This window comes from Hordeum vulgare, chromosome 7H (assembly GCF_904849725.1).
Source record: "Hordeum vulgare subsp. vulgare chromosome 7H, MorexV3_pseudomolecules_assembly, whole genome shotgun sequence".
Taxonomy (NCBI): domain Eukaryota; kingdom Viridiplantae; phylum Streptophyta; class Magnoliopsida; order Poales; family Poaceae; genus Hordeum; species Hordeum vulgare.
Window position 1 is genome coordinate 175,583,097 of NC_058524.1, and position 27,800 is coordinate 175,610,896.

The 27,800-nt window shown below is 45.0% G+C and overlaps 2 protein-coding genes across 4 annotated transcripts; one reads left to right on the plus strand and one right to left on the minus strand.

Annotated features, from left to right (window-relative positions):
* The first annotated feature begins 15,901 nt into the window (after positions 1–15,901).
* Positions 15,902–21,783, plus strand: LOC123407107 (G patch domain-containing protein 11). Of its 2 annotated transcripts, none has more exons than XM_045100155.1 (4): positions 15,902–16,638; positions 17,242–17,307; positions 20,216–20,319; positions 20,435–20,614. In XM_045100155.1, the coding sequence occupies exons 1-3, from the start codon at positions 15,994–15,996 to the stop codon at positions 20,273–20,275; spliced, it is 771 nt and encodes a 256-aa protein (XP_044956090.1). In that variant the 5' UTR covers positions 15,902–15,993; the 3' UTR covers positions 20,276–20,319; positions 20,435–20,614. The 2 variants fall into 2 exon arrangements, with proteins under 2 accessions (XP_044956090.1, XP_044956091.1); XM_045100156.1 differs by lacking the exon at positions 20,435–20,614 and adding an exon at positions 20,828–21,783 and having other exon boundaries at positions 15,908–16,638.
* On the minus strand, positions 21,667–26,942 carry LOC123407106 (squamosa promoter-binding-like protein 17). Of its 2 annotated transcripts, none has more exons than XM_045100154.1 (3): positions 26,300–26,942; positions 22,668–22,801; positions 21,667–22,587 (listed from the first exon to the last, which is right to left on the minus strand). In XM_045100154.1, the coding sequence occupies exons 1-3, from the start codon at positions 26,671–26,673 to the stop codon at positions 21,911–21,913; spliced, it is 1,185 nt and encodes a 394-aa protein (XP_044956089.1). In that variant the 5' UTR covers positions 26,674–26,942; the 3' UTR covers positions 21,667–21,910. The 2 variants fall into 2 exon arrangements, with proteins under 2 accessions (XP_044956089.1, XP_044956088.1); XM_045100153.1 differs by having other exon boundaries at positions 21,667–22,590; positions 26,300–26,941.
* Positions 26,943–27,800: the final 858 nt, after the last annotated feature.

A 27,800-nucleotide genomic window follows, 5' to 3' on the forward strand; every position in this document is an offset into this window, starting at 1 on the left:
TTTCCTTGTTCATGATAATCTTTTATTATCCATGCTAGAATTCAATTGATTGGAAACTCAAATACATGTGTGGATACATAGACAACACACTGTCCCTAGTGAGCCTCTAGTTGACTAGCTTGTTGATCAAAGATGGTCAAGCTTTCCTGGTCATAGGCAAGTGTTGTAACTTGATAACGGGATCACATACTTAGGAGAATGATGTGATGGACAAGACCCAAACTATAAACGTATCATATGATCGTGTCAGTTTATTGCTACTGTTTTTCTGCATGTCAATGTATCTGTTCCTATGACCATGAGATCATGCAACTCCCGGACACCGGAGGAATACCTTGTGTGTATCAAACGTCGCAAGATTACTGGATGAATATGAAGGTGCTCTATAGGTATCTCCAAAGGTGTCTGTTGGGTTGGCATGGATCAAGACTGGGATTTGTCAGTCCGTGTGACGGAGAGGTATCTCGGGGCCCACTCGATAATACAACATCACAACAAGCCTTGAAAGCAATGTGGCTAAGGAGTTAGTTACAGGATCTTGTATTATTGAACGAGTAAAGATACTTGCCAGTAACGAGATTGAACTAGGTATGGAGATACCGACGATCGAATCTCGGGCAAGTAACATACCGAAGGACAAAGGGAACAACATACGGGATTAACTGAATCCTTGACATAGAGGTTCAACCGATAGAGATATTCGTAGACTATGCAGGAGCCAATATGGACATCCAGGTCCTGTTGTTGGTTATTGACCGGAGAATGTCTCAGGTCATGTCTGCATAGTTCTCGAACCCGCAGGGTCTGCACACTTAAGGTTCGGTGACATTTCGGTATAGTTGAGTTATAGGTGTTGGTAACCGAAAGTTGTTAGGAGTCCTGGATGATATCCCGGATGTCACGAGGAGCTCCGGAATGGTCCGAAGGTAAAGATTGATATATAGGAAGTCCTGTTTTGGTCACTGGAAAAATTTTGGGCTTATCGATAGTGTACTAGAAGTGCCGGGAGGGTACCGGGGACCATCGGGAGGGGTGTCATGCCCCGAGGGGCCTTATGGGCTGTGGGAGGATACAAACAACCCCTATTGGGCTGACATAGGCTCCCACTAAGTCCCATGAGGTTTGAGAGGCAAAAACCCAAAGGTGGAAAGGTGGAAAGGGTTTCCAAGTGGAAAGGAGGAATCCTACTCCTAGTAGGATTGGAGTAGGACTCCTCCACCTCCAATTTCGGCCAAACCTTGAGGGTTTGAGGCTGCTTCCTCCCCTCCCTCCCTCCTATATATACTAGAGGTATTGAGGGTTTTTCACACACATAATTTCAGCCACGTGCTACCCTCTCCTCTAGTTTGTAGTTCTTCCTCTAGATCGGATTTCTGCGGTGCTTAGGCGAAGCCCTGCAGGAATAGATCACCACCATCACCGGTGCGCCGTCACGCTGCCGGAGAACTCATCTACTTCCCCGTCTCTCTTGCTGGATCAAGAAGGCGGGGGTCGTCATCGAGTTGTATGTCTGCTGAACGCGAAGGTGTCGTCCGTTCGGCACTAGATCGGGATGGATCATGATGGGATCACGGGACGGATCATGATTAGAAAGCGGGACGGGCTGCGATTTGAATCGCGAAGATGTTCCACTACATCAACCGTGTTATATACGCTTCCGCTTAGCGATCTACAAGGGTATGTACATTCAATCTCCCCTCTCGTAGATGATCATCACCATGGATAGGTATTGCGTGTGTGTAGGAATTTTTTTGTTTCCCATGCTACGTTCCCCAACACGACGTCCATCCTTGCTATCCCAGGCCGACGGCCTGGAACCCATCCTAGATCGATGATGAAGAAGAACAAACTCCAAATAGCACAATCAGCGCGCTCACATCAAAGTAACTCTTTACCAGTACCTCCAACTGGTGTTGTACTAATCTGTGAGCCACAGGGACTCAACAATCTCATTTCCAAAGGTACCAAGACTACCAAAGCTTAATGGGTGACGTATGGCTAAGTAGTGAGGCTGCAGCAAGCGACTAAGCATTTATTTGAGGCGGCTAACTTACGAGTACAAGAATAAGAGGGGGATGATTTACGCATAGAGGACGTGAACTACTGATGATCAAATGAATGATCCTGAACACCTACTTACGTTAGACATAACCCCACCGTGTCCTTGGTCGGAGAAAGAGCTCACGAAAGAGACAGTCACGATTACGTACTCAGTTGGCAAGTTTTAATTAAGTTTACTTCAAGTTATCTTGAACTGGATGTTAAACAAAGTTTCCACGTTGCCACATAACCGCGGGCACGACTTTCTGAAAGATTTAACCCTGGAGGGGTGCTGCAACTAGTCCATCACAAACTACCACACGCTGCGACGGAATGACCTCGATCAAGGAAAATATGTGATCTCCTCGGGTTCCTATTGGAAAACATCAACCTCAAGATAACCCAAAGTATCCTCGGAATCCCTCGCACAAGACGCTCGAGAAAGGTAAAACAAGTTCAGCAAGGCCGCCCGACGTGTCGACGATCCCGATAGGAGTCGTGTATCTAGTTCTCAGAACACGACGGATGAGCACTATGTACGGTGGCCGGACAGACATCCCGGGGTTGCCCCGGGTGGCCCCGCAAGTGGCTCGGTTTTGCACCAGCACCATCAGCACTGGCCCTCCGTGTATTATGTTGAATTACTCCTCGGGTTCATGACGCCCTATGTATTCAGTATTAACAAAATTATTATGTTGGGCAAATATAGTACCAATGTTGGGTCTAGCCAGACGAGTTTTATCCTAAAACGAGAATCTACGGGGTCCCTATAACAACCCCAAGCATTTTAGAAGCGCTCCTTTATGGAACATAACACTAGTAGCCGAAACTAAGGCGGCAAAGGTGGAACAAAACACCAGGCTAGAAAGCCAAGCCTTCCACCTTTTACCAAGTATATAGGTGCATTAAATTAATTAGCAATTATAGGATGATATAACAAGGAACCCATGTTATCACATGGAAGCAACTATACCTGAAACTAGCAACGCTATCATAAGGTTAAGCAAGGGGTAACATAGCCAATCAGTGGTTTGCTAGGTTGTCGAAAGGTTGAAGGTTTCATGGCAATGTTGAGAGTCTGACATTTAATAGGTGGTAGGCAACGAGACATAACGATAGAAATGAAACAACTAGCATGACAATGATAGTAATGGTATCTAGGGAAATGATCATCTTGCCTGAGATCCCGCTTGGAAGAAGAACGACTCTGTGAAGCAGACGAACCGACGTAGTCGAATGGATCCTCACATTCCAACACGCTTGCGGAACTCTATTGAGACGAAGCAAACCGGAAACAAGAATCAACACACGATAACACCACAACAAAAGCACGATATGATGCACGATCAGTTTCAAATATGCAAGGCAGGGCATGGCAATTCACAAGAGTCAAACGCTACACATTAAGTGAAGCTCAATATGCAACGAGTTGCATGTTGACGGAACTCCACATTTAACTATTTGGTTCACTCCCATTTATTTACACAACAATGTTAAATGTTGTTAAACATGGCACAAGGTTAAGCATAAACTAAACGACCTATCTAGGTATTCTAAATGAGGCTGGAAACGACATATAACATCTTCGAACAGACCCCATGTGTTAAATTCTAAATCTGTCTAGATTTGTCCTAATCACCTTTTACATTTGTTAAATGGCAAAACAAAGTGGTTCACGTGATTCTACTCGTCATTCTAGTACATTTACATATATGGCTCATCTCTAACGGAGCTACGGTTAATTAACTACGACCTAAACTGTTTCTATCACGTTGACGCGCAAACCGATGTAAACAGCACACTGAATAGTTTTAAATATTTATGAGAGTTTGAAAATATTATTCTACGCAAAAATCTATACATTTTACATATATAATTTGTCGTGATACGACGCACAGTTTAAAAACTACACGTGTTTTAAAATCAATGCCTTTTCTGAAATACTAAATTCGCAAAACCTAAAAAAAACTAAAAGGGTCGAATCTGCTCATGGGCCTAAACCAACACGAAGTGCAAGATAGCAAGCAGCGCCTAGGGTGCGAAATAGAGGGGAGCACGGGATTCTCACCTTGGGCCGAGGCCCGCTTGGAGAGGAGGCTGGGTCGGCTCGCTGCAGCGGGGCTCGGCACGCCGGCTCGGGCGTAGGCTGAGCACGCGAGGCGTGGCTGGGCCAGCCCACTTGAGGCTCGGCAGCTGGCGCTGGGAAGGCTGGCTGGTGCTGCAAACTGGGCCGGGGCGACACGGTCTAGCCGAGGCGCTGAAGCGGCGAGGCGCTCGCACGAGCTCCCGACGGGAAGCCATGGCGGCGGGTGGGACTTGAGCTCCGGTGAGGCCGTTGTAGGGGAAAACGCGACGGGAGGAGGCGGATCAGCCGCGGGGAAGCCGGATTCGGCCGGCGGCGGCCGATGAATCCGGGAAGGGGCGGAGCAGATCGGGGACGGTCGCGGCGGGGATCGGCAGGATCGGGGCAACTCCTCGTCGGCCTCAGGAGCGGCGCGCCATGGCTGCACGCGGCTCTGGTGGTGTTGCACGCTGCGGTTGCGGCTGCTCGGCGGGGTCCTCTGGCGGTGACGACTGCTCAAGTGGAGCTCCGACGGTGATCCGGCGAGGGCAGGCGCGGCTACGGGAGCGGTGGCATTTGCACGATGGTATCCCGGACTTGTCCGGTAGGTGGGATTTCGGGCGATTTTGGGCCTTCGGATGGAGATCCATTGGTGTAGATCTGACCCTAACGGAGTGAGAGAGTTCTCTCCATGTCCGAGGGGTGCTTAAATAGGGTTTTCTAGGTGGGTGGCTGCAGATTGGCTAGGGGGAAACCCTAATGGAGTGAGAGAGCTCTCTGCATGGGGGCGCTTAAATAGGGTTTGGTCTATCGTGGGGTGGGCCTCGTCCGTCCGATCGCGATCCGACGACCACGAACGGAGGAAGTGACTAGATGGGTCTAATGGGCTGTGTAGTTGGGCTATGTAGGGATAAGAGGGAAATGGTGCAGCCTGTGAAAACGTTTTAAAACAACGAACGTCCAACAATTGGTTATAACGCCGCTATATAATAAACGGTACGAGTACCTAACGAACTCCGATTGCGACAAAATTTGGCATGCGGCCTACCTACACTAAAACAAGACCTTATGCCAAGTTTTGACCCAATCCGAGAATATTTTATGCACACCTTTAAAAACAAGGTTTTAACGATGTCGTGGGCGCGCGCGTGTGTGGTTGGTCTCGAAACGGTCAATGACAAAAACGGAGAGAACCGACAACTAATTAAGAATGCAAGTTTTGAAAACTGGCGGCAACGAAGTGTCGATGCAATGTGGATGATGCGCATGATGCGATGATGAATGCGATAGACAATCCGATCGCATGGCGGCAACGGAATAAAAGGGGAATCTTCTGGAGCGTCGGTCTCGGGCTGTCACATATACGTAGTTCAATCTTGTTACCGGCAAGTCTCTTTACTCGTTCCGTAATACAAGATCCCGCGACTAACTCCTTAGTCACATTGTTTGCAAGGCTTGTTGTTATGTTGTATTACCGAGTGGCCCCGAGATACCTCTCCGTCACACGGAGTGACAAATCCCAGTCTTGATCCATGCCAACCCAACACACACCTTCGGAGATACATGTAGAGCACCTTTATAGTCACCCAGTTATGTTGTGATGTTCGATACACACAAGGTATTCCTCCGGTGTCCGGAAGTTGCATGATCTCATGACATGCCGAAAACAGTTGCAATAAACTGACATGATCATATGCTATATTCATAGTTTGGGTCTTGTCCATCACATCATTCTCCTGATGATGTGATCCCGTTATCCAGTGACGACACTTGTCTATAGCCATGAAACCTTGACCATCTTTGATCAATGAGCTAGTCAACTAGAGTCTCACTAGGGACAATGTGTTGTCTATGTATCCACACATCTATTTGAGTTTCCAATTAATACAATTCTATCATGGATAATAAACGATTATCATGAACAAGTAGATATAATAATAACCAATTTATTATTGCCTCTAGGGCATATTTCCAACAGTCTCCTACTTGCACTAGAGTCAATAATCTATCTCACGTCACTATGTGATTGTAATGAATCTAACACCCATACAACTCTGGGGTTTGATCATGTTTTGCTTGTGAGAGAGGTTTTTAGTCAACGGGTCTGAACCATTCAGATTCGTGTGTGTTTAACAAATCTCTATGTCATCCTATAGATGTTGCTACCACGCACAATTTGGAACTATTCCAAATGACTGCTCCACTATACGAAACCAGTTTACTACTCAGAGTCATCTGGATTAGTGTTAAAGCTTGCATCGACGTAACCCTTTACGACGATCTCTTTTATCACCTCCATAATCGAGAAAAAAAAATCCTTAGTCCACCAGTTACTAAGGATAACTTTGACCGCTGTCCAGTGATCCATTCCTGGATCACTCTTGTACCCCCTTGACAAACTCATGGCAAGGCACTCATCAGGTGCGGTACACAGCATGGCATACTATAGAGCCGATGACTAAGGCATAGGGGACGACCCTCGTCCTTTCTCTTTATTCTGTCGTGGTCAGGCTTTGAGTTTTTACTCAATACTCACACCTTATAACACAACCAAGAACTCTTCTTTGACTGATCTATTTTGAACTCCTTTAAAATTTTGTCACTGTATGTATTCATCTGGAATTCCTATTCAGCGTTTTGATCTATCTCTATAGATCTCAATGCTTAATGTTCAAGTAGCTCAATCCAGGTTTTCCTTTGAAAAACTCCTTTCAAACAACTCTTTATGCTTTCCAGAAATTCTACATTAGTTTCGATCAACAATATACTTATCAGAAATTCTATAGTGCTCCCACTCACTTTCTTGGAAATACAATTTTCTCATAAACTTTGTATAAACCCAAAAACTTTGATCAACTCATCAAAGCGTATATTCCAACTCCGAGATGCTTGCTCCAGTCCATAGAAGGATCGCTAGAGCTTGAATACTTGTTAGCATCCTTAGGATCAAAAAAACCTTCTCGTTGTATCACATACAACCTTTCCTCAAGGAAACCGTCGAGGAAACAATATTTTGACATCCATCTGCAAGATTTCATAAAAAAGTACAACAACTGCTAACATAATTCCAACGGACTTTTAGCATCGCTACGAGTGAGAAAGTCTCATCGCAGTCAACTCCTTGAACTTGTCGGAAACTTCTTTGCAACAAGTCGAGCTTTCTAAATGGTGACTTTCACCATCATCGTCTGTCTTCCTTTTAAAAATCCATCCATACTTAACGGTCTTACGACCATCAAGTAGTTCTTCCAAAGTCCACACTTTGTTTTCATTCATGGATCCTATCTTGGATTTCATGGCCTCCTGCCATTCGTCGGAATCTAGGCCCACCATCGCTTCTCCATAGCTTGTAGGTTTATTATTGTCGAGCAACATGACCCCAAGACAGGATTACCGTGCCACTTTGGAGCAGTACGTTTCCTTGTCGACCTACAAGGTTTTGTAGTAACATGACCCAAAGCTTCATGATCACCATCATCAGCTTTCCACTTCAACTAGTGTAGGCGCCACATGAACATCTTTGTGTGCCCTGCTACTCATTGGTTGAAGTGACGGTTCAACAACCTCATCAAGTTTCCACCATCCTCCCACTCAATTCTTTCGAGAGAAACTTTTCTCGAGAAAGGACCCGTTTCTACAAACAAACACTTTTCTTTCGATCTGAGATAGGAGGTATTCCCAACTGTTTTGGGTATCCTATGAAGATGCATTTATCCGCTTTAGGTTCGAGCTTATCAGACTGAAACTTTTTCACATAAGCGTCGCAGCCCCAAACTTTTAAGAAACGATAGCTTAGGTTTCTCCAAACCATAGTCCATACGGTGTCATCTCAACGGAATTACGTGGTACCCTATTTAAAGTGAATGCGGTTGTCTCTAATGCCTAACCCAAAAACGATAGTGGTAATTCGATAAGAGACATCATAGTATGCACCATATCCAATAGGGCGCGGCTACAACATTCGAACACACCATCACACTATGGTGTTCCAGGTGGCATTAGTTATGAAACATTTTCCATACTATCTTAATGGTGTACCAAACTCGCAACTCTAATATTCATCCCTATGATCATATCGTAGACATTTTATACTCTTGTCATGACGATCTTCAACTTCACTCTGAATTTACTTGAACCTTTCAATAATTCAGACTTGTGTTTCATCAAGCAAATATACTAGTATCTACTCAAGTCATCTGTGAAGTAAGAACATAACGATATCCAATATGTGCCTCAGCACTCATTGGACAACATACATAAAAAATGTATTACTTCCAATAAGTTACTTTCTTGTTCCGTCACACTTGAAAACGAGGCCTTCAGTCATATTGCCCATGATTTGCATGTCTCAAGTGATTCAAAATCAAGTGAGTCCAAATGATCCATATGCATGGAGTTTCTTCATGCGTTTACACCAATAGGCATGGTTCACATGTATCAAACGATTCAAAAATGAGTGAGTCCAAAGATCCATCGGTATTGAGCTTCTTCATGCGTTTTACACCAATAAGACTCAAGTGACAGTGCCACAAGTAAGTGGTACTATCATTACTACTTTGTATCTTTTGGCATCAAATATTATGAACATGTGTATCACTACGATTGAGATTCAATAAACCATTCATTTTAGGTGCAAGACCATTGAAGGTATTATTCAAGTAAACACAATAACCATTATTTTCTATAAATGAATAACCGTATTGCAATAAATATAATCCAATCAAGTTCATGCTCAAAGCAAAACACCAAACAACATTTAGATTCAACACTAATCTCGAAAGTAGAGGGAGCGTGCGATTGTAATCACATCAACCTTGGAAACACTTCCAACACTTATCTTCACCTCGCCTTTAGCTAGTCTCCGTTTATTCCGTAGCTTTTATTTCGAGTTACTAACACTTAGCAACTGAACCGGTATCTAATACCCTGGTGCTACTAGGAGTACTAGTAAAGTACACATCAATATCATGTATATCCAATATACTTTTGTCGACTTTGCCAGCCTTCTCATCTACCAAGTATCTAGGGTAGTTCCACTTCAGTGACCGTTCCTCTCATTACAGAAGCACTTAGTCTCGGGTTTGGGTTCAACCTTGGGTTTCTTCACTAGAGCATCAATTGGTTTGTTGTTTCATGAAGCATCCCTTTTTTCCCTTGCCCTTCTTGAAACTAGTGGTTTTACTAACCATCAACAATTGATGCTCCTACTTGATTTCTACTTTCGCGGTGTCAAACATCGCGAATAGCTCAAGGATCATCATATCTATCCCTGATATGTTATAGTTCATCACGAATCTCTGTAGCTTGGTGGCAGTGACTTTGGAGAACTATGTCAATCACTATCTTATCTGGAAGATCAACTCCCACTCGATTCAAGCGACTGTAGTACTCAGACAATCTAAGCACATGCTCAACGATTGAGCTTTTCTCCCTTACTTCGCATCCCAAGAAACTTGTCGGAGGTCTCATACCTCTTGACGTGGGCACGAGCTTGACATCCCAATTTCAGCTCTTGGAACATCTCATATGTTGTGTGACGTTCAAAACGTCTTCAACGCCTCAATTCTAAGCCGTTAAGCATTATGCACTGAACTATCACGTAGTCATCAAAAAAATGTGTATATGAGATGTTCACAACATCCATAGACGACGTTCGGGGTTCACCAGACTGAGCGGTGCATTAAGTACATAAACCTTCTCTGCAGAAATGAGGACAATCCTCAGTTTATGGACCCTGTCCGCATAATTGCTACTATCATCTTTCCACTAAGTTTTCTCTAGGAACATATCAAAAACAATAGAGCTACAACGCAAGCTACAACATACTTTGCAAATACCTTGTGACTATGTTCATGATAATGAGTTCAATTAATCATATTACTTAATAACTCCCACTCAAATTGATATCCCTCTAGTCATTCGAGTGTCACATGATCCAAATTCACTAACTCAAGTCCGATCATCACGTGAGTTGAGTTTAGCTTCAATGGTGAACATCTCCATGTTGATCATATCCACTATATGACTCATGCTCGACCTTTCGGTCTCTTGTGTTCTGAGGCCATGTCTGTACATGCTAGGCTCGTCAAATTTAACCCGAGTGTTCCGCGTGTGCAACTGTTTTGCGCCCGTTGTATGTGAACGTTGAGTATATCACACCCGATCATCATGTGGTATCTCGAAATGACGAACTGTCGCAATGGTGCACAGTCGGGGAGAATACAATTTTATCTTGAAATTTTAGTGAGGGATCACCTTATAATGCTACCGTTGTCCTAAGCAAAACAAGGTGCATAAAACGAATTAACATCACATGCAAATCACAAGTTACATGATATGGCCATGAACTTGTGCTTCTTGATCTCCATCACCAAAGCACCGGCATGATCTCTGTCGTCACCGGCGCCACACCGTGATCTCCAACATCATGATATCCATCATTGTTTTGCCATCAAGGTTGTCGCACTAACTATGCTATTACTACTAAAGCTACTACTAGCGATAAAGCAAAGCATCACCAAGTGCAAAAATAATTAAAGACAACCCTATGGCTCCGGCCGGTTGCCGTAGCATCGATGTGCAAGTGGATATTTAACTATTACAGCATGATCATCTCATACATCCAATATATCATATCATATCTTTGGCCATATCACATCACATGCATACCCTGGAAAAACAAGTTAGGCGTCCTCTAATTTTTTGTTGCAAATTTTACGTGACTGCTATGGGTATCGAGTATGATCGCATCTTACTTACGCAAAGCCACAACGGTGATATGCAAATAGCTATTTAACCTTCTCCAAGGACCGCCTCGGTCAAATCCGATTCAACTAAAGTTGAAGAAACAGACACCCGCCTATCATCTTTATGCAACAAGTTGCATGTTAGTCGATGAAACCGGTCTCCCGTAAGCATACAAGTAATGTTGGTCTGGGCCGCTTCAATCCAACAATACCGCCAAATCAAGAAAAGACAAAGGAGGGCAACAAATTGAACATCAACGCCCACAAACTCTTTTATGTTCTACTCGAGATATCATCTACGCATGAACCTAGCTCATGATGCCACTGTTGGGTAACGTTGCAGGGGAAACCAAAAATTTCTACGCACACACAATCTCTATCCATGGTGATGATCATCTATGAGAGGGGGGAGTGAATCTACATACCCTTGTAGATCGCTAAGCGTAAGCATATATAGCACAGTTGATATAGTGGAACATCTCCCCGATCCAAAACGCAGCCCGTCCCGCGATCTCATCACGATCCGTCCCACGATCCCATCACGATCCATCCTGATCTAGTGTCGAACGAACGACACCTCCACGTTCAGCACACGTACAACTCGATGACGATCACCGCCTTCTTGATCCGTCAAGAGGGGTAGAGAGGTAGATGAGTTCTCCAGCACGGCAGCATGGTGGTGTGGTGGTGAACTAATCCAGCAGGGCTTCGCCTAAGCACTGTCGAACTAGACTAGAGGAGAAACAGATCTAGAGGGAGAGAGAGGCAGCCGTGGCTGATTTCTATGTCCAAAAACCCTCAATATCTCTAGTATATATAGGAGGAGGGAGGGAGGAGGTTGCGCCCTAGGGATTCCCATTTGCCTTGGCCACAAGGAGGAGAGGAGGAGTCCTCCTCCAATCCTAGTAGGATTAGGACTCCTTCCCACTTGGAAACTCTTTCCACCTTTTGGTTTTTTGCCTTATTCCTCCACTCCAGTTGCATGGGCCCTTAGGGGAGGCTTCGGCCAACCCACCAGGGGATGGTATGCCTCCTCTCACAGCCCATGAATCCCTTGGGTCGTCACACATCTCCTGGTGGTCCACCGTTACCTTCCCGGCACTCCCGGTACACTATCGATAATCCCGAAACTTTTTCGGAGACCAAAACAGGACTTCCTATATATCAAACTTTATCTTCGGACCATTCCGTAGCTCCTCGTGACGTCCATGATCTCATCTGGGACTCTGAACAACTTTCGGTCACCAACACCTATAACTCAACTTATACCGAAATGTCACCGAACCTTAAGTGTGCAGACCATGCGGGTTCGAGAACTATGTAGACATGACCTGAGACATTCTTCGGTCAATAACCAATAGCGGGACCTGGATGCCCATATTGTCTCACACATATTCTATGAATATATTTATCGGTTGAACCTCTATGTCAAGGATTCAGTTAATCCCATATGTTGTTCCCTTTGTCCTTCGGTATGTTACTTGTCCAAGATTCGATCATCGGTATCTCTATACCTAGTTCAATCTCGTTACCGACAAGTCTATTTACTCATTCCGTAATACAAGATCTCGTGACTAACTCCTTAGTCACATTGCTTGCAAGGCTTGTTGTGATGTTGTATTACCGAGTGGGCCCCAAGATACATCTCCGTCACACGGAGTGACAAATCCCAGTCTTGATCCATGCCAACCCAACAGACAACTTCAGAGATACCTGTAGAGCACCTTTATAGTCACCCAGTTACGTTGCGACGTTTGATACACACAAGGTATTCCTCCGGTGTCCGGGAGTTGCATGATCTCATGGTCATAGGAAGAAATACATTGACATGCAGAAAACAGTAGCAATAAACTGACATGATCATATGCTACCTTCATAGTTTGGGTCTTGTCCATCACATCATTCTCCTAATGATGTGATCCCGTTATCAAGTGACAATACTTGTCTATGACCATGAAACCTTGACCATCTTTGATCAACGAGCTAGTCAACTAGAGGCTCACTAGAGACAGTGTGTTGTCTATGTATCCACACATGTATTTGAGTTTCCAATCAATACAATTCTAGCATGGATAATAAACGATGATCATGAACAAGGAAATATAATAATAACCAATTTATTATTGCCTCTAAGGCATATTTCCAACAGTATCTTGCTATAAAACTATATATCACTCTTACTCACAGCACTTAAATAGAATACCTTACTAAAAATTGCTTATCATTTTCTTCCGTTCCTTGTTAGATTCAACAGTCATAGTTATTGAAAGGACTAAGATTTATAACCTGTACTTGTGGGTAATCAAGACTCTTTTTTGGCGTTGTTGCTGGGGAGTGAAGCGCCTTTGGTGAGTGGAATTTGGTAAGGAACATTTTTGTTGTGTGTTGGAATTTACCGTTGCTTGTCACTATTGATAGTAATCCTTTGAGAGGTCTGTTCGGGGTATCTCCACCTTGAATGGAAGTGGCACAAGCCGCTCCCCAACCTATTGAACTTTATGATAATATATACGATGAAATTCCTTCGGGTATGTTAGATAAACTGCTAGCTAATATTTATGCAAGAGTCGGTACAACTCATCCTGATTTGCACTTGATATATGTAGATGAGATTTGTGGATTATTTAAGCTTGCAGGTTTATCCGAGGACAAAGTTAAGAAGAAGGTTTCCCCTTTATCTTTGGAGGGGAAAACATTGATTTGGTATCGGCTATTGGATGATATTGGATCATGGGACTGGAATCACTTGAAGCTGGAATTTCGCGAGAAGTTTTATCCTATGCATCTAGTTCATCGTGATCGAAACTATATACATAATTTTTGTCCTCATAAAGGAGAAAGCATCGCCCAAGCCTGGGGAAGGCTTAAATCTATGATGCACACTTGCCCCAACCATGATCTCTCAAGAGAAATGATTATACAAAACTTTTATGCTCAACTTTCTTATGATGATCAATTAATACTCGATTCTTCCTCCACTTGCTCCTACATGAAGAAAACTATTGAATTCAAATGGGATCTTCTAAAAAAATTAAACGCAACTCTGAAGATTGGGATATCAACAAAGGTAAATAGTCAGGTATTAAGCTTGAGTTTGATTGTGTTAAAGCTTTTATGGAAACTAATACTTTTCATAAGCTTAGCAATAAATATGGGCTTGACTCTCAGATAGTAGCTTCTTTGTGTGAATCATTTGCTCCTCATGTTGTTCTCCCTAAGGAGAAGTTGTTTAAATTTCATCCACGTATTGAAGAATTGTTAGAGGAACCCATTAAAGTTAAGGAAGAGACAATTGTTTACCTGTTGATCTAGTTGTGCCTACTGCTTACATTGAGAAACCACTTTTTTCTTTTAGGATTAAGGAACATGCTAAAGCTATAGCTGTGGTTAATAAAAGCCATATTAGGACACCTAAACCTTCCGAATAAATTAATTTATAACTGAATATTGCTATGGTTAAGGATCTCCTGGTTGATAATATTGATGGACATGTTATTTACCTCTAAGGTGCAACATGGTCACACATTGTAGTTGGATCGCTAAAGTCGATTCCACCAAATCTATAGCTATTCTGACTGGAAGATCGGGACACCTTCGTCTCTTTCAACTTCTCCATTCTACGACTACACCATGATTATCTTAGTGGTATCTGACCTATGTGTAAACCCTAGACTCCCCAATATCTATATAAGCCGACGAGGAGGGCTTGTGGATGACACACAACGATCTCACGGTAGGTCAATTGTAAACTACACTCCCTCGAAATCAATAGAATCAAAGCAGAACATAGGGTATTATCTATTTGTGAGAGCTCGAACTTGGGTAAATCCATGTCTCCTCTTACCACCGCTCCAAGCTACGTGTTGGGGACCCCTACCCGAGATCTGTTGGATTTGACCTGATCCGTGGGCCTGCCCGACACGTGGATAAACGGGTCATGCTGGCCCGCGACACGTCCGATGCCCGTACTTGAATTTCGGTGATTGCAAGCTCGGGTTTTGGCGATTTTTGAAAATGCCATTGCAAATTTCAAACTTGAAAAAATGCTTTTTTCTAGTGACATTTTTTAAATTATGCAGTGACGTTTTTTAAAGTTTGTAAAAATTATAGTGGAATTTTTTAAAATTTGAAAATTATAGCGTCGTTTCTCGGGAATCGTTAGAATTTGAATGGCATTTATTCGACTAATCCTTTATTAAATGTGCCATGGCTGGGCCTAGGGTCACGGCCCGCATGCTGGCCCGACACAACCCACTTCATGTCGTCCCACTACTATCTCGAGGGAAAGACAACGTCCATTAATCATTATATACTCCCTCCGTTCTTAAATATAAGTTTTTTTATATCTCATTAGAAGATTACATACGAAACAAAATGAGTAAATCTACACTTAAATATACAATCGTATATAGTTCTTATATTAAGAAACGGGGGAGTATATACCAAGCGCAACCATAAGGGTAAGGCCTTGTTTGGAATGTCTCTTTTTGTCAAGTACATTTGTAAAAATAATACACACCTCCATTCATCGGTTTAGTTTTGAGCCGGTTTTATACTTATGACCGGTATAATACCTATGTAAAATATTACACTTGTAAAAATAAAACGGCATTCCAAACAGGCCCTAAAAACAAGTACAATAAAGCTGAGTCAGCTGACTATAAAGAATAAACTAATATATTTTTGTTTAGTTAGAGGAAAGAGAAGAGGGGAGAGAAGGTAAGCGGGCTCTTAGCTAAGAGTCAGCTCTAGCACGTGCTCCTAGGTATTTTGTGAGTATGAAAGATGGACTATATAATAAAAAAATAATACTCTTTTGCAATGAACTATTGTATACGTTGGCTATAAAATAGACTATAAATGACATGAAAATGACTTATTACCAGCTACTCCCTCCGTTCTTAAATATAAGTCTTTTAAGATATTTCACTAAATGACTACATACGGAGCAAAATGAATGAATCTACACTCTAAAGTATGTCTATATACATTTGTACATAGTTAGCGAAGCTTCTAAAAATCCTTATATTTAGGAACGGAGGGAGTACTTGTTATAAAGTGTAAACCGACTTACCCTACCCGCCGCAAACAAGTCGCCGCGCCGTTCCCCGGCCGACCTCGCTACGCCCCGACCACCGGAGTGCCATGGAGACGAAGGCCGACATTGAGGCCGACGCCGAGGACGACTATATGGGGGACCTGTCCCAGTTCCTCCCGCCGAGCCCCTCCTCTCCCTCCAGGAGCCTCGGGGTCCGGAAGCAACCGCCCAAGCCGGCTCCGCCGGCGCGAGGGCAGGCAAAGCGCGCCAAGGTGCTGCCGTGGAAGGAGCGCCGGCGGCAGGAGCGCGAGAGGAGCCAGAGGGAGGAGGACGCCCGCACCTTGGCCGGGATGGCGGAGGCCATCCCGGAGAGCAACGTTGGGTTCAAGATGTTGAAGCAGATGGGATACGACCCGGCAACCCGTGGTGCCGGCTCCGAGCCGGTCGGAATCGAGATCCGCCGCTCTCGGGCCGGACTCGGGGCGGAGCCAGATGCTTCTGTGGCGCCGCTGCCGCAGTCACCGGAACCCAAGACTCGGGAGGAGGAAGAAAGGGAGAGGAAGCGGGAGGAGGAGATGGTGGTGGAGCTGAGGTCGAGGAAGAGCACGCAATGGAAGGGACGGAGGTTGGTGTGGGACTACCGCAAGGCTGAGGCGGTGCTCACGCAGCTGGAGAACAGGGAGGTGGAGCCACCGGCGGCCGATGGGGAGGAGAAGGGAGAAGAGGAAGAGGAAGAGGTGATCACTGAAGAGGTAGCCATTTCTCACTGCTCTGATACTCTTACTTTTGTTCTGTAATTCTGTTGGTCACATTTAGGATTGCAAGCTCGGTATTAGGTTCTGACCGACATGTTCAAATGTGTGCTAATTACTAACAAGTTTTGTTACAAAATGTGAAGTGGATGAGAAAAAAATTCCAACATTTGGGGTTGTGTATGCGATCGTGATTTAGATAGAACACCATAATTTTTGTAGGTTTTATGGATTTGTCGTGTATCAGATATAATTCAGTAATATATGCTGGATTCATTATTCAGAATCTGGCCACGTCCTACTGCATTTACCATAACACAATGATCATGAGCTCATGGCAATTGATAATTGTGAGTTTGTGACAACGTGTTTATTGTCCAATATTGGGCTGTTCACACATGTTTTAACAATTATCCATTGTCATGACTCATGAACTCATGATTATTGTGTTGTTGCAAATGCACTAGAAAGTGGCTTGGGTCTGAAAGTGAATCCTGGTTTTTTTATCATTATTTTGTTGCCATGTGTTCTTTTCTAGATTTTCTCTGTCCAAGTAATTATTGTAGAATTGTTGCTGAAGGAACTGGATTGACATGTCTGCAGGGTTTACAAACCATATTGGATAAGCTGCGTGATCAACACTACTATTGCCTTTACTGTGGATGCAAGGTTAGTTTCATGCTGGACACAAGCCAACTATCTGCAGCTGGCAGAATGTTCATATCTGACCCCCCCCCCCCCCCCCCCATCTTGTAATAAAATAATATCTTTGGAAAAACAAAGTAGAATCAGTGTTTTATTACATATCTCTGGTGTTGCCAATGCACTTATTGAAATAGGCTTTTGCTCCGATTTATGGACAAAGCAACCACCACGTCCATACAACCAGTTCCAAGTGCGGTAAAATAGAATATCCTGATTTAGCAACAGCACAACACATGCCCAGAGAAAACATAAAAGAAATGGGGAAAAAAGACCACCAAGTGGCGGAAGTCTCAGGGGGGCTGCAGCGAGGCAAGTCGGCGGGCGGCATCATGCATCGCATTCATCATAAGGCACAGCCGATCGCGGTCATGCTGTCTACATAGTGATTGCCAGTACTGCAAAAATGCAAGGAATCAGAGGCCCACCTAAGGAAGACTCGGTCAATCACCATCTTATTGCACGTCGTCTACAAAGTCCATGCTAACGCCACAAACACGAGCCAGAAGAGGCGATCCCTAAGTAATTGCCGAACAAAATTGTTGATCTTCAAGGGTAAGGGCGCTTTCCAGAGCGGTTTGGTCCATGCCATAGCCTGACACCTGCACAGGGCATGATATGCCGAGCCAACAGAGAACAGATTCAACAGTGCAAGACGCTAGTGTATGGTGTCCAAACAATCCGCGAGCACCATCGGGAGGGCCACCCGCAAACAAGCCCACTCTGCGGTCTCCACCTGCCCAAATGATTGTCGGAACAAGATGTTTCAATGCCCATTGTGGGCAGCCGTGGAGACCGCAAACCATAGGATCCGTGCAGATGGCAAACAGGTTGTGGAACCCTTTACATAATGGGGCTCCATCTATCCATGGGTCAAGCCAGAATAGGGCTCCCTCTCCATTGCCAATGGAGAAGGACAATCCTAGGCGGATCTCCTACTTGATCCGCTCGAGAGCACACAAGCAATGGCTGGCCCCTCAAGTACTTTGCTTGCATGAGCTGCAGCCATAGGCCCGCCTCTCCTCGAATATTACGCCATACCCAGCATAACATAAGGGTCACGTTCATGTGACGCAACAAAAGTCTGCCATGCATCACCTGCTAGAAGAATCGAACTGTCAACCCCTTCGAGTAGTATATACAACCCCATCATATACATTGGGAGACTAGAGAGGTTGTAATCAATTAGGACAGTCTTACTCCCCTTGGATGTAAAACACCCACACCAAGATTCCGCCCGGGACAACCCGGCCCATAAGCAGGTCGAATTCGCTCAACGGTATCCTTGAGGCAGACAGTGGCATCCCCAAGTACTCAATGGGGAAGGAGGACAACCTGCAATTCAGGTTGTCTGCTATTCGTTGCTGCTGTGCCTCAGAGTAACCTAAAACCAACATCTCGCACTTGTCGTAGTTGATCTTAAGACCAACCATGACCTCAAAACAAGAAGGAGAAACTTGAGGTTGACGATGTTAAGATCCGAGCCCTCCACCATAATCATGGTATCATCCGCATACTTAAGATGTGGCGGCCAACCTAGCTTGTCAACCGCGAGGTTGAAGAGAAGCGGGGAAATAAGATCCCCTTGCCTCACTCCCCGCGACGACCAAAAAAGTGGCCCACCTCGCCATTAATATTGATCGCCGTGCTACCACTCCGGACCAACTGTATGTTCCAAGAGCACCACTGGTCATCGAACCCCTTTCGCTCAAGCACCAAGCGGAGGAAGGACCAATTGAGATGATCAACAGCTTTTTGGAAATCAAGCTTAAGAAAGATGCCTTTATGATGGAGAGCCCTAACCTCGTGAACTATCTCATGAAGGGCCCAGGATCCCATCATGGATGTGACGACCCTTCAGGAACGCAGACTGGTAGGGGTGTGAGAGGCGCTCCACCACCGGTGCAAAGCGTGTCGCACACACCTTCGCAAAAATCCGCTCGAGCACATTAATCACGGCAATCGCCCTAAAGTGTCGGATATCCTTTGCCCCAACTACTTTGGGGATCAGGATAATGACACCAAAGTTCTGGCACGCCATGTCAAGAGTCCCAATATAGAATTCATGGAACATCAGCATGACCACTGGCTGAGGTGGCCAAAACTTCTGGAAGAAAGCCACCGGCATGCCATCGGGGCCAGGCGCCGAGTTAGCGTTCGTGTCAGCAATCACCCTTCCCACCTCCTCTGACAAGAACGGTAAAGTCAGCTCCCCATTCTCCATGGCCGAGACTTTGGCCGCCACTTGCCAACAATCATCTGCCAAGGAAACCCCACTGCAGGGTTCCGCCGTGAAGAATACCTTATAGAAGGAGTAGATGTCGTACCTAATCTCTCCTGGCTGCTCAAGGAGGACAAGTCCCTCCCACATGCACGAGATGGAGCATTTCGGCTGCCGACCATTAGCAATGGCCTTGAAGTAGGCTGTATTAGTCCCCTTGTAGAGCCAATTCTGCCCCCCTCTATGTTGAGAGAGGAGCTCTTCACCCTTGAAGATGGCTCCAAGGGTGTAGCGCACAAGCCACTCATCCGCATAGAGGCCAACGCCGTCGGCAATCACAACCAACGACTTAATTTGGTCAAGCAGGGCTCCTTTACGGGCCCTAAGCTTTGCTCCCAGATTGCCCCCCCCCCCCACCCCAACCCTACCCATGCATGAACTGGCGAACCGATTTGGCACAATGATGCCAAATGTCGACGACATAGAACATCCCTGTCTCCACCCTCTTACTGCATTACCAATCAGAAACTGCAATTATCGCATTTTATTCTATTTATATTTTATTTTTTTATTATAACGATGCATTTAGAAATTGTGTGTTTGTTGTGCCATCTTCAATGCTTTAACACATGGTTGTCTTGGTTGTTTTCTCAGTTTGAGTCAGCAGAAGCACTGGCAAATGAATGCCCTGGTCCTAATGAAGATGATCACTGATCCACTCTGTCAATAGTGACAAGGGACTGTCCTTCCTGCTACAGGTGATGATTCTATGAGCAATGCATTCTGGCATTCAGTAATGATTGGCATTACCGCATTGGATTCTTCACATACTGGATTACAAACTTATTGTTTCGTTTTGCCTTTATCATGCAGATATAGTAAATGTGACATTTGGGATATTCTTGATTAGTTGACTGAGCACGGTTAACCTGAGTCCTTAACACAATCACTGGTTCATAGCCAACTGTAGAAACTGAGCTCCAGCGTGTTTTTTTTGGCGAGAGTTGAAGCAATATATTCTAAATTAATATCATGGGCGTCAGTTTGAAGCAATATATTTCTCTTTTATATTAATATAAATATAAATGGCCAAACATGAAATATGAGAAATCCTTTTGCGTCAGTTTGAAGCTATAGTGATGGAACTGGAAGCTTCAGGAGTTCGCATACCGTGTGAACATGCCCCTTTTTAGAGCTCAAGTTACGTCTCTGACTTGTCCAAAACCCTGAATGAAGTTTTTATTTTTGTTTTTTGCGGGAAACCAGTCTGAATGAAGTTACCGCAGCCAAAAGACACTAGTGTTAAGCGGTGAAGAAACAAGTTGAATTCAGCTAGCGGTAATGTCAGCAGATTGCACTAAACGTTTCCAATTTCTTTCTAATCGAGGGACTATTCATGAATCATCAACCGAACTGTTGAAGTTAGTGTCTTGGGAAGGATGGCACTGTTTATCTCTTGTTCTAGCCAATGCCGGAATCCCTGTACAGTGCAATTACATTGGTGTCGATCTTGCATGTGAACTAGCGACCCATTTATGCTCACTGTTTGTTGATCACGGGCTAACATGTGGCACAAGATTTGTTAGTGTTGAGTTCAAATATTATGTCATCATGACGACTGCATCAACCATCCTGCCCTACCTCTGGCAATTCTTTGTGGGGTCCCTAATGCTGTTGAGATCCAGAGGCGCGCGCGCGCACACACACACACACGCTCTTGGCAAACATCAAAGGTTTCAGCTGTACCACCAAACAAAATCAACACTATCACAAGGTCTAGATCAGCATCCCTGCAAATGGTGACGGAAAAAATGGAGAGATGCCTGCTTGGAACACATTCACCTCGGCAGTCTCCGTCACATGAAAGCAAGTGCTGATGTTTTGGGGAAGAATATACCAGAGTTGTCATCAGTCACCACTGATCTGTTCTTTTGGAGTAAAGAAGCTTGATGTCACATTCTCACCTCAGCCAGCCCATCAACAGGACACCACCGGTGCTGAGAGCATGCTGCAAAGCCACGCTGTGTGATTGCGATCTCAACTTTGCATGCATAAACAAGAAGAGATTCCTGGCAATGCAATGCAGTGCAGGAGTAACAAGGGAATAAATACGCCGAGCCAAGAGTCCTCGGCAAGCACACCGATACTTGAAATTCATTTAGGTTTACATCACATGGGCGCAAATAGTTTGGATTTCATGGACATTATGCATAAGGAAGAAACCAGTCGCCTGCCACTTCGGAACCCTTCCTTCCCATACTGATACTGGTGACCAGAAGGTAAAATTGAACGGCAGGCAGGTCCATGCTTCTCTGCGCAGACTTTGGGTGACGTAGTTGGAATTGGCCCCTACAGGGACCAGTTGGACGAGCTGCCGGGGTGGTCGAACGCGCCGCCGCCGTGATCGCCGCGCGGCCCAGGCGCCGGCCTGTTCCCTTGCAGGGCGAGCTCGAGTTCGCCTGAGAAGTGACCATGCTGGCTAGAGCCTGCTGGGTGGTGCACCTCGTGGAGCGGGACGTCATGTGGCAGCTGCTGGTGTGGCGCGTTCCGCCCACCTTCATGGCCCCTGGAGGCACTCCAGGGGCTCCCCGGCGGCGGCATGTAGTTACTCGCCATGATGGAGGGTGACACTCCCACAGGTGGGTTGCCATTGAAGCCCGCCGCGGCGGACATGGCCGCCGACCGATGATGGTGGTGGCTGGCACCATGGGGTGTGTTGTCCCATGGCTGAGTTGACAGAAGAGAGAGAGCACAGCTGGAGTCGGCGGCGACCCCTGCGAGACACCCACCTGGAGGGATCTCTGGGCCGGGGAAGCCGCCGCCGTGGCCGCTGTATGCATGGTGGGGCTGGGGGCCGTGGTATCCCGTGGCTGCACCCGTGTGAGGACGCAGGTCTAGGTTCCCTTGCCACTGGATTTCACCGGGCATCCGGTAGCCTGGCCGAGCCCCCGGCCATGCATCCCGCACGCTGCTTGGAACCCTTGGGTAGGAGAAATCCAGCAGGTAGCTTCTGAACCTGCCGGGTTCTTCTGGACCAAGAATCACGAGAGCAAATCAGCAAATGCACAACCGGATTGGCTGCGAGGAAACAGAGGCCATTGCTCACCAAACGATGCGGCGAGTCGCCCGTAGCGTGATGCCAGAGGGCCGGGAGGCGGCTTCCTCCGGCGCTCGTTGTGGCCCGCCAGACGCCTGCGGCAGCTGCGTTTTCCTTGATCGAATTCAGGCAGCTGGTGGAACCTGAGAAATGCGAGCACAGAATTAGTGGTGCAAACTGAACTTATTACTCCCTCTGCAACTAATATAAGAGTGACTAAAATAATGTTTTAAATGTTTTTATATTATTTTACGGGGAGTATGATGACTGGGTTTTATCATTGCGTGTTCAGATAAATATTTTTTTCATGTCGCTGCGAACACAAGATGAGCAGAAGCGCAAATCAAGTAGGCCACTCGATGTTCATGGAACAAAGTGCTGGCGGTATTATTGTTTTCAGCAGAATTCAAAGTACAAATTTAACAAAGATGTAGCAAGCTGCTCAAGCATTCTATGTCCGGAATCACTTGTCGCACAAATGTATGAAAATGGATGTATTCAGAACTAAAATACATCTAGACACATTCATTCCTATGACAAGTATTTTTAAACGGAAATAGTATATTTTAGCTTATCTTGGGAGCAAACAAGCATAATATATGGACAAAAAGAGTATGCGGCAGTGCTAAGAATGTGTCTCTTGTTTATGTGAGCTCTTTTAGGGTCAGTTTTTTTATTGGCTTCTAGAATAAGCTATCCCTATCCAGCTTATTCTAGAAGCCCAATCAAATTTATTTTTTAAAAGTCTGCTAATTAAGACTTGACTAGTAGGCTTCTAAAAAATATTTTTGGTTGAGCTTCTAAAATAAGCTGGATAGGGGACATCTTATTCTAGAAGCTTAAAAAAATCATCAAAAGAACTGGTCCTTAAGATGGTCCCAAAGGATAGGAGCCATCATCTTTTTATGATCCAATGGCTGATATTACTATTACCTCTTGGAATTGGAAGGTTAGATAATGTTAATGATTGTGCAAGGTCATTATGGAATTACTACTTCTACAAATTAGGAAAGAGATTTCTTTTTGCGGGTAACTAGCAAAGAGATTATAGTGTCCCTAAATCATGATGGTAAATAATAATGATGGAATAAAACAATCTAATTAATGTTATACCAATCAATCTTGTACCGGTGTTTAGCTTGCTATTATGCATTCTTGCAAAATAAATTATTAATTGCTTAAGAAAAAAGTGTGATATTTTTTAGAAATATAGATAAAAATATATCACATTCTTATATATATATATATATATATATATATATATATATGGATTTATATATTGATCAGTAATTGTAAGTATTTCACATAAGCTATATTTCTGCCAGCTGTACCACACCTATATACTTAAAAAATGCCAACATGCATGTTTAAGTAGAAAAAAACTTTTAAATATAAAGTACATATCACATTAGATTTTTTTCCCACGCCGAAGGATGTGATCACGTAAGATTCACAATATTTTACTTTGAACAAGCATGCATGCATAGTACTCCATCCGTCTCAAAATAAGTGACTCAAAAGTGACGTAACTTTGTATTAAAGTTAGTGCAAAGTTGAGTCATTTTTGAGTTACTTATTTTGGGACAGAGGGAGTAGTATATATAAGAAATCACTGTTTGGAATGAGATAGCATCAAATGTGTCGAAACTATGAGTACAACGCTCATTTGCATCCGTTCAGGAAAAAAATCAAGACAAATGCTAAAAAAGAGTCAAAAAATCCAAAAATAATTCCATGGTAGACAAGTTCTTGCGTGGGGTCCAAACCAATTTTCAAATTATTTGGACATCTGAGCAGATCTTAGCAAAAAAGACAAATCAGGTCAAAATAGTGGATGAACAATAAACTTATTTAGAGACCCCGAATTTGTCTTTTTTGCCGAGAGCTGTTCAAATATTTAAAATTAGAACGGACCTCATGCACCAAATTATCTACCATGAAAAAAGATAGAATTGTTAGATTTTTTTTGTATTTATTTTAAATTTTTTATTCAGCACGGGTGCAGATGAGCCTGGGCTCATAAATGGATTTTCGTCCATATTCATATGTTACCTATTATATTTTGGTAGTCGGATTTATCTTCGAGGGATCAACGACCAGGGGTAAGAAGGACTATCTTAAAATTTCTCTCCTTATATAGCAGTAGTACTAAACATTCCATTAAGGAACATTGGGGGTGTTTGTTTCCAGGGACTTTTTGGTGTAGGGACTAAAAAAAGTCCCTTTTAGTCCCATGTGAAACAAACGGGAGGGACTTTTAGGGACTAAAAAGGGGATTTTGGGACTAAAGGAAGAAGTCCCTATGGAAGGGTCTTTTTGGGACTTTTTTGACACTTTTTCCAACAATGCCCCTACTTTTAGCATGTCATTTAATAACTACTACTACATTATTAGGGATAACATGATCTTTTTGCATGTCATTTAATGACCTCTAGTCCCTGTTTAGTCCATTAAAACAAACGGATAGGGACTAGGGACTTTTTAGTTGGGACTAAAAAAAAGTCCTGAGACTTTTGAAACAAACAGAGCCATTATCTTATCGGCCTTCATAATTATAAACTGGACCGTACATGGGAGAACTAAGTCCTGAAATGAAAGGGACAAAAGAACCATATATACACGTGTAAAGAAGATTGTGATCATTCGTACGGATGTGAGATGTCTCGCTTAACACAATAATGCACACCTCACCAAGGGGCAATGAATTGTCCATCAAGTGTGGAGGGAGATGTCCTTTTGGCTTAGCTCTTCTCATTATGACACTAGTCAGAGACAAGCTGGACATTGGCACAAATCAGACGTAGTTTTTCGATACATCAACGGATACCCCACCCAAATAATAAAGTAGAATTCATCCCCCTAAACTATGAAATTATGACAATTGGGTTCTTGCTTGTTAGTGAATGAAAAATAGTGAATCATCTTTAATCACTCATTCAACGCGCAAACTTGCAACTTCGAATCTAAAGTGCATATTTTCTGACAAAGCAGAACGGTACTTACTCCCCCCGTTTCATAATTGTCGTGCTGGTTTTAGTTCAAATGGAAGGGATGGAGTACAGTGGAAGATCGTTATTTCTCACTGTTCTTGATTTGATTTGACCATTTGAAAACTATTTATACGAAATGGATATTTCTTGGCCACTACTAAACCACTAATCGGCCACTCCTAAACTACTAAGTATAGTATAATAGACATGCTAGCTAGGGGAATCTTATGCAAAGCAACCGGAAGGCAGGGATGTCACATCAACGAAAATACTATATCGATCAACCTACCAGCTTAAGAATTCTCACGAGTACACTCAAGCATATAATGCTCTACAATTAGCAAGCCCCTACAGCCGATGACTGTCTCCAAAAAAATAAAAATCGCCGCACCCAATGAAGCAGCTGACATAAACGCAAGGCCCCACCAAGCTAAGTTGGTCACAATAATACTAGTACTACTATTAATGCTTTGGCTACAGTTTACCTAGGAATGAAAATGTGGTGAGAACCTTTCAGCAAGAACCCCAGGAGCACAAATGAAAATGGCTAGGAATAAAACATGTACTGCTGCTAGACTAGAGAATACGTCAAGGAATTGTCGGGGAGAAGAGAAACGCGGCTAGCGGGAGAGAAGGAGGAGCAATGGTGACCTGCTGCACTGCTGGCAGAATCGCTGCTCGAGGCCGGCGACGACGACGTGGGGCGCCTTGGAGTGCATGCAGCACACCTTGTGGCGGCTGTAGTATTGCTTGACGCCGCTCAGATCCACGTCGCACCCCTCCACCTGGCACCGCGGCGGCGCGGAGCCGGACGTCCCCCCGGCGGCCGCGGCCTTCCCCTTCCTCCCGCCGCCCGCGGGCGGCTTGGACGACGACGCATTGCCGCCGCCGCCGCCGCCGCCGCCGCCGCCCGTGGCGTCCTCGAAGTAGATCTTCTTGCCGAACTTGAGCCCGTGGCGCTGCGGGTCGTCCCCGGCCCCTCCGCCGCCGCTCCCGCCGCCGCAGCCACCGCTGCCAATCTCCATTGCGGCGCCTGTCGCCTGTCTGTCCTGGCTGGCTAGCTCGTGGCGCGCTGGCGATGGTGGTCGTGGAGGTGGGCTTGCGGAGCGCTGTTCTTGCTGGCCCCCCTCTCCTCTCCTCTCTCGAGGGAGAGAGGGGAAAGAGGGAGAGTGGTGACGGATGACGAGGTGGGAACACACACACACACGAGTGACCAGGCTTCGCCCTTCAAATTAAAACCCCCATCCCCCTCTCTCTCTCTCTCTCTCGGTGCGACAGCCTAGTGTGGGTCTCTCTCTCTCTCTCTCTCAACTTGTCATGGTAGCTATAGTCACCACTCACTAGCACCTTTTGCTTTGCTCCCTCGTCAGTCAGTCGGGCTACCGCTCTTGCCATGCTGGGTAAAACGGCTGCGCGTAATGCGTGGGGGTGCGGGATTTTGTATGCCCGTGCATGCCGGGGAGCAAGTACGTATGATGAAAAGGCTGTGCCCCCCTGCCTATTCATGCCATCTTTGGCTTGGCTGGCTGCATCGTCTGCCTCCACTTATCAAATCACGCAGACGCAGGGGCAGGGCCAGGGCCGAGAGGAGATGAGAGAGCAGTGCCCTGCATCTGCATCTGCATCTGCCTCTGCCTCTCCATCTGCCACCGCCAACGCAGCGCAGCAGTGCCATGAATGAACAGCACGGCCGTGATGGCAGCGCCAGGCCGCCGCAGCTAGCGTCTCCATACAGTAGATGTTTCCCATGGGGGGCCAGCTCCCTCTCCTCCCCTCTCTCTCCCTTCCTTTAACACCGGACATGTAGCTGCTGCTGCTCTACCTAGTAGACCTGTGTGTGAGTGGCAGAATTGGTAGGTATTAATAGCTCTGTTCATCAGTGGTACTCCATTTTGGGAGTAGAAAGTTTACCCACCCGTTGTGTGACTAGTTACCTCAGGGTTAAAATCGGGAAACAGGGCTACGGGCTACTTGGGCGGGCGGGCGGGCGAGCGAGCGAGTGAGTGTGGATGGGATGTTTCCGTTCATTTTTGCCCTTTTGTGGTAAAAAGAATCACACGGGTTTCCACCCAGCTTTACCTTTGCATGAGCTCATCTGCACGTGCCTTTCCATTTCCTGCGTACAAAAGTGCTAGCTACTGTCGTGCAATCT

Bases quoted from the DNA above. Each gene is read 5' to 3' on its own strand.
- LOC123407107 (XM_045100155.1), top strand. From the start codon at position 15,994: ATGGAGACGAAGGCCGACATTGAGGCCGACGCCGAGGACGACTATATG. The intron at 16,639-17,241 runs GTAGCCATTTCT...ACATGTCTGCAG, and splicing joins AAGAGGTGATCACTGAAGAG to GGTTTACAAACCATATTGGA. The intron at 17,308-20,215 runs GTTAGTTTCATG...TTGTTTTCTCAG, and splicing joins GCCTTTACTGTGGATGCAAG to TTTGAGTCAGCAGAAGCACT.
- LOC123407106 (XM_045100153.1), bottom strand. From the start codon at position 26,673: ATGGAGATTGGCAGCGGTGGCTGCGGCGGCGGGAGCGGCGGCGGAGGG. The intron at 22,802-26,299 runs GTCACCATTGCT...CGCATTTCTCAG, and splicing joins TTCTGCCAGCAGTGCAGCAG to GTTCCACCAGCTGCCTGAAT. The intron at 22,591-22,667 runs GTGAGCAATGGC...TTCTTGGTCCAG, and splicing joins GCGACTCGCCGCATCGTTTG to AAGAACCCGGCAGGTTCAGA.